This window comes from Montipora capricornis, chromosome 4, assembly GCF_036669925.1.
Source record: "Montipora capricornis isolate CH-2021 chromosome 4, ASM3666992v2, whole genome shotgun sequence".
Taxonomy (NCBI): Eukaryota; Metazoa; Cnidaria; class Anthozoa; order Scleractinia; family Acroporidae; genus Montipora; species Montipora capricornis.
In genome coordinates, this window is record NC_090886.1 from 19,365,834 (window position 1) to 19,379,187 (window position 13,354).

The 13,354-nt window shown below is 41.9% G+C and overlaps 1 protein-coding gene across 3 annotated transcripts in view; it reads left to right on the plus strand.

The window, feature by feature from the left end:
* LOC138045752 (2-(3-amino-3-carboxypropyl)histidine synthase subunit 1-like) overlaps positions 1–12,253 on the plus strand; it is a 45,399-nt gene extending 33,146 nt beyond the window's left edge. For all 3 annotated transcript variants that reach the window (XM_068892359.1, XM_068892361.1, XM_068892360.1), the window contains 4 exons: positions 8,592–8,748; positions 9,385–9,485; positions 9,945–10,023; positions 11,271–12,253. In XM_068892359.1, the coding sequence (XP_068748460.1) occupies positions 8,592–8,748; positions 9,385–9,485; positions 9,945–10,023; positions 11,271–11,594 (661 nt within the window). In that variant the 3' untranslated portion in view covers positions 11,595–12,253. The remainder of the gene's footprint in view (positions 1–8,591; positions 8,749–9,384; positions 9,486–9,944; positions 10,024–11,270) is intronic.
* Positions 12,254–13,354: the final 1,101 nt, after the last annotated feature.

Genomic DNA, 13,354 nt, shown 5'->3' on the forward strand with positions numbered 1-13,354 from the left:
AGCTAGCAGCGGACTGTGGCCATGCAAAGAGGATGTATGAGGGCATCTGCCACCGGCCCTATGACCTTCAAAACAGCCCTGCTCAAATCAGACTGGCGAGGTCATCACTGATCAGAGCATGTAGCTGCAGTGTTGGGTGGAGCATTATCTCAAGCTATACTCAACCCAGAACATCGTCACAGACACTGCCCTCAATGTATCAAAGCGGGGGTTTCGAAGGCAGAAGCGAATGCTAGAGTCCAAGCTACATGCAAGAGAGCGGCGAGGAAAGAACGCGCAGCCTCTGCGCGCGGTTCCACAATGCATGTCTGTGCCACCTGCAACAGAGACTGCCACTCCAAGATCAGGCTACACAGTCAAACAAGATCCTGCCCAAATCCACAGCGCTAACCATCGCCTCTTCGAGACGAGGATGCAACTACTACTGTTATTATAAATAGACTTAAGAGCGAATGCACAGAAATATCGAGCAAAATTCTAAAATAGCGGCCACGGTCAATAATGAAACCCATCTTTATTTTGGATTTCTAAAAAGGTATTAATGAGTTTTGCATCATCAGGAAAAAGTAACTAATTTAAAAGGAGGAATATTTGGCAGTTTATTTATGCCTACTTTTTAGTTCTAGATGACGCTTCTTTCTTCGAGAAAGCACAATCCTTGATAGGGTTTCACCGCAGTCTTCGCAAATCTAGTTTCACTTTATAATTACAATCCGATTTTTTGATATGTGGCCATTGTTCAATGGAGTTCATAATGTTTATAACGTATCTAAATCCTCTCCTTACACAGCATATAAAAATTGGTCTGGGTTTTTAAGCGAGCGCTTTATAAACTGCCTTCGAAATCTGCGCAGTTTCATTAAAATTTGATCTCATTTGCATGTTCCCGTTTTCTTGATTCTCACGAGCAAACATGTATTTAAACCGAAAACGCAGGTTTTGAATGAAATTATTGCACTAAACTCTACTTCACAGCTTAAAAACGATAACTTGCTTTTACATGCCGTCAAGCTGTTGATAGTTGTTGTCCATTTGATGCTGCAGTCCAGATTCAGTTTACGGAAAGTAACTTCACGGCTCATTTAGTCAAGGGTCACAACTTCAAGTCAGGGTAACGTCAGTCCGTGACGCTCCTTGATAAACGGCTGTAACGCACAGCCTTGAAAGTGGAATTTTCGAGACCAGACCCCAGTTTTTCAAACGATGGATAGCGCTATCCGCCGGATAAATCACTATCCACTGGATAACTCAATCGGTTTTGCTGTGTTTATCTGCTGGATAGTGATTTATTCGCTGGAAACACTTGCAAATACCACACTTTTTTTTCTTCCATCCTTTTCGATGGCGATAATTTCCATTTTAAATACCATGTGTGGACGTAGGTAAATGTCGATAAGTTAATACAGATCTTAGCTCGGGATCTTTTGTAAGGGGGAAGGGGGAACGAGGTTGGGGTGGACATTTTCATACATTTGCTGTAATTTTGTCCACCCTGACCTCAACTCTGCACCATTGTTTGTTGGAATGCGGGAAAGATCTATTACATGTAATTTCATGCATATAATTTCGCCCGGATTGAGTCTGAATGGACACTGGAGATGGTGACGAAGCTCTAATTAGCCGCAAGTGCTTAAAGTGCAAGAGCAAAATCCACCTTTTGTAAGTCAGTAGCGTCTAGTCTCTAAATTTAAATGGGACTTGTGCAGTGCAAGTTATGCCGGCTATACATTGCGGCATTTACACCAGCGTTTGGATAAACACGCCAAACAGTTTTCCGTCTTTTATTGTTTAGTACATGAAATGTTACTTATTTAATAGAGACTTGTCACCATCTTGGGGCGCGGTGGCCTCATGGTAAGTGTGCTCGACTCTGGAGGGAATGGTCCGGGTTTGGGTCCTGGCCGGGAACGTTGTGTTGTGTTCTTGGGCAAGACACTTTACTCCCTCGGTGCCTTGCACCACCCAGGTGTATAAATGGATACCGGCGAAATGCTGGGGGTAACCCTGCGATGGACTGGCATCCCATCCAGGGGTGAGTAGAAATACTCCTAGTTACTTCATGCCATGGAAACCGGGATAACCTCCAGCCTGATGGGCCACTTGGCTCGTATGCAGACTTTACCTGTCATCATCTCTAAATGTCCAATCAGACTCAATCCGGGCGAAACTATTTGCGTGAAATATCAATCTTCTTCTGACAGTTTCTTTCAACTTGAAAATGGTGTCATAACGACTCCGAAACGTCGTTCGTTTGTATCGCAAATTTTTACTTGCTTGTGCATTACAAAACCGTTCTTTTCTATTTTATTGGAATTTTGCAGCCTCAATGTGACCGCGTCATGTTTATGCATTAATTTTCTCTACTTGATACCACATTATACAATGCTAACGAGAAGAGATACATGTAATTATGGTGAACAGCACCTACATTTCTTCAAAAGCTTTTCAATTCGACTCAGGTAGGGGTCTTTCTTTCTTCCCTTTATATCACCTGTAGGGATTTCAAAGTGGTTGCATATTTTGTTGAGCATTGAAATCGCGAATGTTGACAGTTTGGCTTGAGCCATTAGTTCACATAAGTTGTAGTGCTGGCTGATGGGATGGAGAGGTTGGACGTTTTCAAGAACTTCTCCCCTCAAGTATCTTAAAACCATTTCAGGTTCTGCGATTTCGTGATCAGACTCACTTTGGGAGGAGTGGCTGCTTTGGAGCGCATGCTTAGATACCAGAGAGGAAAAGTAGCTTGCGATCTGCTGGCCCGTCGAGAATTCATCGCTGGTAAACAAGCGGTCACCATTTTCATCTCTTGCGCTCGTCATTGAACGGGCAACTGAAGAAGCGTTCAATTTTTTGCCTGTTTGCATTCCGATAAGGAACTTGCTCAGTAGATAGTTCTTTTGGTTGTCGGTAAATCGCGCTCTTGACGACTGGCTGGTCTTGAGGGCCTATCCCATAGGAAGCAAAGACCGATTTGGTGCTCTACGACTTTCGGCGCACTGCTGCAGTTGTGGAACACTTGCAGTTTGCTTTTCCAGTCTAGCTGCATAGCCATGAACAGCTTTTTCTAGCAAGGTCTCACGTTCCAGTTTGCGTTGGTTGTGATGTTGTAAAGCAGCAAACAGCTGGTAGGACTTCATGCATCCCTCTTCAGGACAGAAAAAGAACTGGGAAGAAGCTGTATCATCCGGTGACTCGTCTGTACTTGACATCAGCTCAGGTTTGGTCGCTCGCCACTGGAGGGAGGTAAAAGTATCTACCACTACGTCTTCCTTGCATCTAGATAGCCTTAGAATTGGAGTTTCGTTGTTACTCCTGGTAAATTTGCTTAGTTTGACGGTCTTACCAGGTCCAATACCATATGCCTTCCATGTTTAATACAATCTTTGCCATATTCGACGTTCGACACCCCGCTCATAACTTGACATTGGTAGAGGTTCTTGGGTTTGCCATTTCATGCACCTTTCCCAGCTTGGGGATGTGAAAAGTCAAGTCGTTTTACTGTTACTCCGTGGAATTAACTGGCTTTTGAGACGCCGATTATCGTTGATCCGCTTCGGTAGCACCCAGCGTTGTCTTGTCTGTAAATGACGGTTTTCAGAGTTGACATAATTGCCTTAAGTTTACCGATGACATCTTCCTTGATCGCTAACACAGCGTTGCTGTCTTGGCTGCATGATTGAAATACATGAACAAACGTCATCATCTGTAGTTGTTCAGTAGCCACTATCTTACGCGTGGCCACAGTAACGTGCCAAGAAAGGCCACGTTTGCCGAACCAGTCGTGCTGGGTTTCACGGTACTTGCGCAGCAACAACTTCATTGCCCAGTCTTCAACCAGAAGTACACTTGATTCATCTCGCTCGTCTATAACATCAAGACGCGCCTGATCCTGATTGAGGCTGCGTAAAAGATGAGCTTTCCAAGCTTGAATGTGGAGATCAGGTGGTCAGCAATAAAGCTTAATTCTTCCTTGGCATCTGCGTCGATGTTCTCTTGTTAGGGGTGCAGGGATGGCGCAGTGGTGAGAGCACTCACCTCCCACCAAAGTGGCCTGGCTTCGATTCCCAGACTCGGCGTCATATGTGGCTTGAGTTTGTTGGTTCTCTACTCTGCACCGAGAGGTTTTCTCCGGGTACTCTGGTTTCCCCTCTCCTCAAAAACCAACATTTGACTTGATTTACGTTCAGTGTTAATTTCAGTTTACAGTGTCCCCAATTAGTGCTCCAGCGCTAGAGCGACTAGATAGTTAAATAAAGTTCCTTTCCTTTCCTTTCCTTTCCTTTCCTTTCCTTCCTGTCATCATTGCGAGGGCATTTTTGATATCTAAAAGAGCTTTTGTCATCGCATCACAGCGGTCGCATTGATCTGTATGTTGGTGGTCACAACAAACAAGGCGTACCACCGGCAGTGGTCTGCGACACCTGATTCTTTGGACACATGCACCTGCTATGTTACGAAATTCATTATTATTTTATTCATTTCTTCCTCTAACAGAAGCAGCTAATAGCAGTTAGTGTATCGCATCTTGATTCCCTCTTTCTCACAAACGCAGGACAAGCTCAAGACTAGATCATCAATCATCGTCTTTACCTACTGATTGATTGTATTTTTGTCTTAATTATCGATTCATTCATGGGGGTGATTTTCAAGGAGTCAGAGGTGGATGGGCGTTGTCAAGAGTTAACTTAGTTTCAGCCTCATCCTGGTTTCCAGGGCTTCTCAGTCTCTAAGGGAAAAGCCCTGGGAACGAGCTTGTTGCAGCCTACGTTGTCTGATTTCGTTTGGTCTTATGCAAGCCTCTAGCCTGGCTTTGTCAGAAATCACGTCAAAATAATACAGCGTCTGATACACAGGCTTGTTGGATGGTTTAGGGGTCAATTAATGAAAAAGAGAAGCCTGTAAATCACAGTTGCAGGCTTTTCAGTACACTTTTCAGGTAGTGCTTAGCAGACATGAGGCGTTCTCGTTGTTCTTTAGCTCAAGTCATTCCCATTAGATGGTCTCCCAAGCGTTTTGCTACATCGGTGAGATCCTCAAAGGCCTGAGCTCCTGCCGAACTGATGTAGGCTAGACCTTGTAACCACCTTGCGCACAAACAGAAAGAATGTTTAACAGAGTCCTGCGGCTGAGAGGGGTAAAATTGGATTCTTCTGCATATGCCAGGTATTGCTTTACGATGGACTCTAAGGTTAACATACGGATAACGTTGGGAACTGTCACAACCTCGTTGACAATGTGATGCTTTTCTCACTGAATGGCAAATCCTGCATAACGTGAGGACTAGTAATGAAATCCAAGAAGTGGTCGACCTGTGTGAGTGACACGAACAATTTTGTGTGGGATGTCTGTGGTGGTGGAACATTTCTCCCGTGAAGCATTCTATGCTTTCTTGCAGTACTGAATCTGTATCTAGTAAGATCATGTATCCATTTCTTTAGAGTTTGGAAAGTGACCTTGTCCGCCATTATCGAAAGAATCTGTTGCCGGGTGTCCCAAGCACTGGCATTACTGTAGCACTCTGTCAGAGCATTCATGAGCACGTTATCCACATCCTCATCCTCGCTTTCACTGTCAGTATAGAATAGTTGATTCAAAGATGGAACAAGGGAATGCCACAACTTTTCTGATTGTTTGGGCGCAACTTCCTCCAAGACAGCGCCTACTGCCTGTTGTGCCTTGCGAAGATGGCGACGACGCGTTCTTTCACTCGCTTCATCCCATGGAAGAGTTACAGTATTCCTAACTGGGCTAACATCCCTGCTGTTTAAGAATTCGTTCAGTTTGGTCAGAGGCGTAGAGTCATCGACCCTCAGGCTGCAAGCTTCCCCCTGGCGTCTGGACGTTGGAAATACACGGAAGCTGGCGTACTTTGCGCCACTGGCGTAGCCCCGATAGAATTTTCCTGCAATAAATGTGTGATTGAAAACTTGCTTAATTAATACATGTCACTAAACAAGCGTGAGGTCTGTATTGGGAAGGTCAATTTATTTTTGGGAAGTTTGGGGCTCGGTCCATAAACTTGCAAAAAAAATAACTCGACTAATATTCCCAAATACGGCCGAAACTAATTTACATTATCAACTCCGTTGATAAAACCAAATTTTCGAAACTAAGCTAGTTCATTAAATTTCTTATCTTAATGACTCCTTTAAAACAATGCTGCGATTCTCGGTAAGCGCGCACGCCATAGTTAAGCATATTTTTGCATTTTCCTGGCCGATTTCGTGAAATTTGAACTGAAATTATTCCCCAGACATAAAGGAAATATACCGGTATTTGTACTTAAGAAGAAATTTTTGTCTTTCGTGAAATGTTTTGGAAAAGCAATTTACCGATTGTAACTATTTCTTAGCGATCCGTATTAGCAGAATTTGCACCGCTAAGGGGACCATGCAATCCCCTCGTGGACCTGTATGCAATATTTATAAGTCCAATAAATATAGCTTCTTTCTAATAAAGCCTAGTATGGAATAAAAATCTCAGTTAGTGTAACTTCCGTTTTACCAGTCACTTACCAGTGACATATTTCCCATTTGCAGAATAACTTCGCTTTCGATACCAGGCAGCTGGGCCGCGGTCTTGTTTTCAGCTTCTCCAAGAAGCTTACGGCAATTAGAACACACTCCTGTGAAATTGAAATGCTATTGCTTCAACTCCTTTCAAACACGTGCCATCTACTTTTCATCTGTGCCTCTTGACCTCCCATGCTGACTGGTTATAATATATTGTCGTTGTAAGCATCCTGATAAAATCGGATATAAAAAGCTCACTCTTCTACCTTATGTTAACGTAACTGTCGTAAAAAAGTCATGACTGGCCTGCACCGACTGGAAGAAAAATTGCTGTCTCCAAAACTAGCTGAGACCCAGATTTACTCAGTCCTCTCTCTGCTTTCGGTTTTTTGGCAGATGTTGCTTTGTGCTTTAACAGGCTGACTGGTATGGAGCACTTAGGAGAACTGCGTTTCCAGCTGACGCCCAGAGATGCACGAAGTTGAGGACATATAATCCAATTTTCTTCATTTCGTCGTGGTGCAAAGATTGATGCTATCGCCAGTAAAAGCTCTGCTTCGTTTTCTATTCCGATAATGGAAAAGAATGATTAGTGTCTTGAAATGCCTCGATTGCAGCTAAGCAATGGAACCATTTCTACTGATCCAGTCCTGTCTTTCGTATCAGAACCGCAATGGCCCCCAACAATGGCAAGAAATGAACACGTACTGTTCTCCATGACACTTTCAAGACGGACTGTTCAATTGTGCCAAAAATAGATCTCTTGATCAAAAGTTGTTAATTTCACTGCTTCTATTCCATGCTAGGATCGTTACGCATGTTGCTGACAGCACGTGACCAATTTACTACATTAGAATCTCTGGAAATAGCATTCTTTTCAGATTCGGGCATTTGCTTGCCTAATACTTAGAAAAATGGACATTTAGCAAATAATTTTTATGAGTTGTTTCCGTTCCGAGCAAGATTCCTATTAACACTGAGGCCAACGAATCCACATTGTAATGCAAATGAGAAAAACTAACCGTGAAAAGGGCTATTGCGCGTATTTTCCGTGCATCAGCTAACAAACACTTTTCACGTGGAAAAAATAGTCACTTGACATGCGTTACAGCATGAATCAGGGCGTCTCGTACTGTATTTAAAACGTCAAGACACAGGCCGTATAGTTATACAGGAACATTTTCAGGACATGCAATTACTGGTTTTATAGAAAAGCATTCATTTCAGGTTCAAGGAATGATTTACTATAGTTCATGAAATATTTTGTACACTAATAAAGTATACGATGTGACCTGGTGACCTTTGCAGAGTCTTCGTTATTAAACTTAATTATTATGTGATTTGTCGTATAATACATCAGTCGTAAATATTTTTCTATCACCACATCCATCGCAGTGGATTAAAAACTTAAAATCAATATTTTGAAATCGGAAGCTAGATTTTAAAGCAACAGTTTAACTTTTCGCTCACATGTCAGTGTTTTGGCAATATGCTAATTAGTTCAAATTTCAGGGAAAATTCGCAGGTTTTCGTGGCGTTTTTCAAAGCGCTCTCTGAAAAACCCAAACAAATATTTATATCCCGTGCAAGAATAGCTTTTGGACATTTCATAGCCATAAGATGAGCTCGATCCGACCCCGGCCACATGCCGAAAAGTCACTTTGCAATTATAGACTTAAGCTCGCTTTACAACGGCAATTTTCAAATCTGCATAAAAAGATATGTTTTTCGAGGGGACAGCTATAGTCTACAACCGAAAAACGGACAAACATACTTCTTCTTTTAACAATCGTTTCTAATTCCCGAAGATATGAGGTTAATCACTGACGCCGGGACGTTTTCGCAATGCTATTTTTTCTCAAATTTTTCGGCCAATTTTTGGCCAGGGAGAGCGCGAAATCCATTTTCTCAAATATTTCTGAAAGTCGGCCATATTTGGAAAAATAAACCCCAAAACCTTTGAGAAGTGATAAATACCTCTCTATGTTAGTAAACTAAACGAGTAAGTGCCCCTTTCAAATTATTAAAGGTTACTTAGAACAATGGATTAAATGGAAGGTTGCTTACAATTTATTTCAGGTATGACCCATACAGCAAAATCTTCTCCCGTGAATATTACGACATTGACGCCATGTTCAAAGCTCGAAAAGAAGCAATAAATACGGCATTAAATGCCAGGAGATATGGGCTCATTCTCAGCACGTTAGGAAGACAAGGAAGCCCCAAGGTCTTACAGGTATAGTTACTACACGGTTTCTAATGATTATATAGCCATTGAGATTATGCTTCAATGAGTTGTGTTAGCTGGTTACCGAAGCTGGCTGGAGCTGTATAAAAGTTCTAAAAAAGCCATAGCCTAAATTTACAGTGAAAGATACCTCACCGCTGCATCTGTGATCTTTTGAATCCTTAGTAACATGTAGAACTAAAGTTCAATGCATTATGTAATTAACAGCTCTTGCGGTTGATGCTGAAAAAGTCTTTGGTACACAAGAGCTAATCTGAAAGTAGCATCACATGTAACCTGTTTCAACATCTTTTGGTGCCCGCGTACACGCCAGTATAGCATTGGTAAACGGTCAGGGTTGTTCCGGCTGTGTTTGCAACATAATGACCTGGGAATTGTGACTTGTGACCTGTGTTTTGTACCTACCAGTTTGGCATCTTTGCCAGAAAATTCTGAACTGTAGTAAGTTCAACCGATCCTTAGAAGATATTTAAACCGGATTCTCACTGTACGCTACTATTTGTTTAAGCCTATCTTTTTATTTAATATTTCAATTCCCTTTTTTTACGTAAACAAAAAGCATCACAACATTGTCTCAAGTACTTGATGTAGCTTTTGACAAATTTTCATCTTTCTTCATTCTAGAATTTGGAAGAGAGGTTGATTAAAGCTGGCCTTAACTATGTGATAGTTTTGATGTCAGAGATCTTTCCAGACAAGCTTCGTCTATTTGAGGATGTGGATGCGTAAGTTATTTGGATAATCTCCGGCAGCCCCTTACTGACTGACTTGACCTCTCATTTAATTCATGGAATTAAGAGTTTTGGGTAATTTTTCAGGTAGTCTGTCTTTAAATATTGACTGCCTTGCATGGTTTTTGTTTTTCGTAAGTAATCACCTCCTATGGGCGGGTTTGTGCGAAGAGGGGTTACTTAACAAAAATTCGGAAGAAAACTCGCACGAAATCGTCAGCCAACAAATGATTTCCCCAAGGGGGTGAGGGACACTCGACTTCTAAGGATGTTCAAGTCCACGTTATTGGTTTTCATTAAAGTGTTCCATTCGGCGCCATTTGTACTCTTCACTATTTCTTAAATGTTTTGAACCATTCACTGCTTTTCGAATGTGACCATTTAGAAATGACACATTGCATTGTTTGCAGTTTTTATTCATTTTCTTAAGCTACCGTTCTTTTACTCTTCTAGGTGGATACAGGTTGCTTGTCCAAGATTATCAATCGATTGGGGTTATGCCTTTCCCAAACCACTCTTATCACCTTACGAGGTTAGACAAGTAAATATTCAGTGTCGCTTTTACAGTATGGCAGTGGTCGACACGAACTTTCTCACTAATTTCCCTTTGGGCAACCGGTTTTGTTTTTTTTTGGTTTCCCATGGTTTTTAGCGGTTGCCCACCCTCTTTAGACCTGTTGCCCATTAAAACCAAAAAGGAGGCTTGTAAAAATGTCAATTTTGTGTAAACTGTGTGTAAAATGGGTTTGACAGACCAGCGCTACTCCTGCTGTGTGACCGTGGTGTTCTCCTACGCAGTTTTGCTTTGACAAGCATATCTTTAAGCGATTTTCCTTTTGTATAAGAGATCAATGGAGATTCCTTGAATATCTCTCTCAAATTAGGCTGGTTTTGAATTAAATGCCAGTTGTCCAATAGTATGTTCTTTAAGCCTTTCAAAGTTGATTGATCGTAGCGCATTTGGCCGCGCGAAAACTGGGTTGCATTGTAGCAAGCATTCCTTTCGCGCCGAGAAAGATGGCGGCTACGAACATGTTCCTCCTTCCAATCTGTTTTTAGGTTTGTACATTGTACCAATATATTTTTAACAGAAAAATAAATGACAGCACAGAGATGCAACATTAATTTTTTTTAATCGTATTTGCTGTGACTACGTCATATTACTAGGCACTTAGTTCGTTGTAAATCAAATCGTTCCGGAAAATATTTGTCGAACAAACCAAAATTCCGATTGCCCAATCGGGCAAGTCTTAGAGTTGTTTTACTTGCCCACGGATAAATTTCGCTTGCCCCGGGCAATCGAGCAAGCGTTAGTGTCGAACACTGAATTTAATTTATTTTATTATTGTTTTAATAATAATAGTAGTTTATAGTAATTTATAGCAGTTTAGAGTAAATTTCATCTTTCGGCTCCGGCATTACGGAGACAACTCGCTGTGATGACCCGTTCTGTTAATTTATCTTTCGTTTCGTAGTGCAGCTTTCGAAGGGTGGGGGTTTGTCCTATCCTACGACCTGCCAAAATGGGAAATAAACGATGAAGGTTAGTTACGGCAGTTCGAAAATATCCACACTTCAACGGGATTCGAACCCATGACCGCGCGATTTCGCTGCACTTGCTCTACCAAGTGCTCTTTCAAGCCCCGTTAGTAAACCGAACTGGACTGAAGCAACTATTTGGTAATTTACAGAGTGTGTAACCACCTAGCGACATCGAAACCTCCATTGGAGTCTTTCCTAAACCACATTTACGTTTAACTTGACCGTTTTATCCCACAGGCTTCAGTTGTGTTACAAGAAATTGAATGGCAGATGGTTTATCCAATGGATTTTTATGCAAATACGAGCCTAGGACCGTGGACTGTAAAGAATGAGCTTAACAGACAAGGGCCTGTTGCTCGGAGTAGAAAGAACGTAAACACCGAAAAGTCGCTGTTATCAGACAAGACACAAGTGGGATCAAATGTGGAGAGTTTAAAGATTTGCGGCGGACAAAGAACAGAATGTTGTGGAAAATGCCATAAGGAAAACGAAATAAAAACAAGGGCAGCGGTCGATGCCAGTGACACCTTGCAACCAAAAAGCGTGATTGCGCAAAAATAAAGCTCGTTTTACCATATTTTTACGTGCTAGGTGACAGAGAAACATTTGATAACGCTGATTAACACAAAAAAATGCAAGAGGAAAATTTCGGTAAGAATAGCGGGCGTTGTTATGAAAGAAGAACCGGGGCTTTTAACTGGAAAGTGGCAGTCAACGCATGCTATTGCACTACAGTATGAACAACCAATTAGTCCGACTGTGGTCGGAAATACCTCCGAGGACTGGATGCAAAGTGAATGTTTTTGGAGACCAAGGTGAAAATGTTTTGCAAATTAAAACAACCAATGCATTTTGACGGTGGCCAGAGATTAGCGAGCTTTTTTTGAGAGGCAGACTGCAACCGGAAGAGAACCTTTTGCGTGCCAGGACAGCGGTGTCTCCCAGAATTTTACACTAATCATCTCTAATGGAGAAAAGATACTCAGCAGTGTAAATGTAGTTGTGTAAAGACAAGTTAAAAGGGAAAACAGCTCACTTCCGGTTACCGGCCACGTCTCAAAAAAACGCGCGTGCTTAAGCTCCCTATTATTTACCGAGTAGTTTACCGATTATTACCGAGTAGTTTGAATGTGCAAGTCCAATCAGAAGTAACTACAGGCAGTGTAACGATCCCTTGGCTCTGGAAGTTTTTTGGGGAAAAAGGTACATGTGAATCAAAATGGTGAAATGTGAGTGAAAGTACATACAGTCGAACCTCCCGTAAGCGATCACCCAAAATATCAAGCCTAGGAGGTCGCTTACGAGAACTCAGACCATATTGAGTCAAAATTTTGCCTCATTAGAATGTGGTAACTCCAGAGACTTAAAAGCAGGTCTCATTATGTTTTCATGATAACTCAAAGCAAAACGATTGCGAAAATTGATGACTTAAAACCTCTCCCTTCTTGACAAACAGGGGGAAATGCGACACCGAAAAAGTTTCGGGACTTTCGAGAACGGTCCCTGGGTTCGAAAATAGCACGAGATTGGTCGAACTTTTCCACGGGTAAAGGATGACGGGAAAGGGTAACGGGTAAAGGGTGAACAGTGAAGGGTAGAGATTTCTACCCAACCCATGAATCCACCACTCTGGGAAAGGATTCTTCGGTTCCTTTGATGCACCATGATCTAAGTGATCTTTGATCAATGATTCCTTTTCGGATCATCCCAAAGGAACGCCAATTTTGAGTTGCTGTTCGACTCTTTTTAAATGCGAGTCCTCTTGTAAAACCATTGAAATGGTTAAGCATTTTTATCCAAATCAAACTCTTTTCATTTGGATGGTTTCTCTGGAAGATTTTGTTTTGAAGCGGAGCAAAACAAGAAGTCGGAAATTGCAGTAGTCTATAGGTGAAATGGGCTTTTGCAACGCAAATGGTAATTAGCCATGTGTTTGTCACTTCATTACGTTACAACTTGTTGGCTGGGGATACTACTTGGTTTGCTGACCACCCGGAATACCTCGCATTGTTGACTTTTTTTCTTGCATCCTTTTTCGATTTCGTTCCTTTAGTTCACCGAGGAAGATCGGATAAAATTGTTTTAAAACTTCTTTTATTCTTTTTGTTCGCATGGTCACCGTGGGTAGCTTGGAATTTTTTTCTCTTGACTATTAAGCACGTTCGGGCTACTTGTTTGTTCGCAACTTTTACTGCGCAGGTAACGCTATCCAACGGATAAATCGATATCCAGTGGATAAACACCAGCAAAACGAATTGACTTATCCAGTAGATAGTGCCATCCATCCTTCGAACAACTGGGGACTAGCCCCAGCTGTGAAA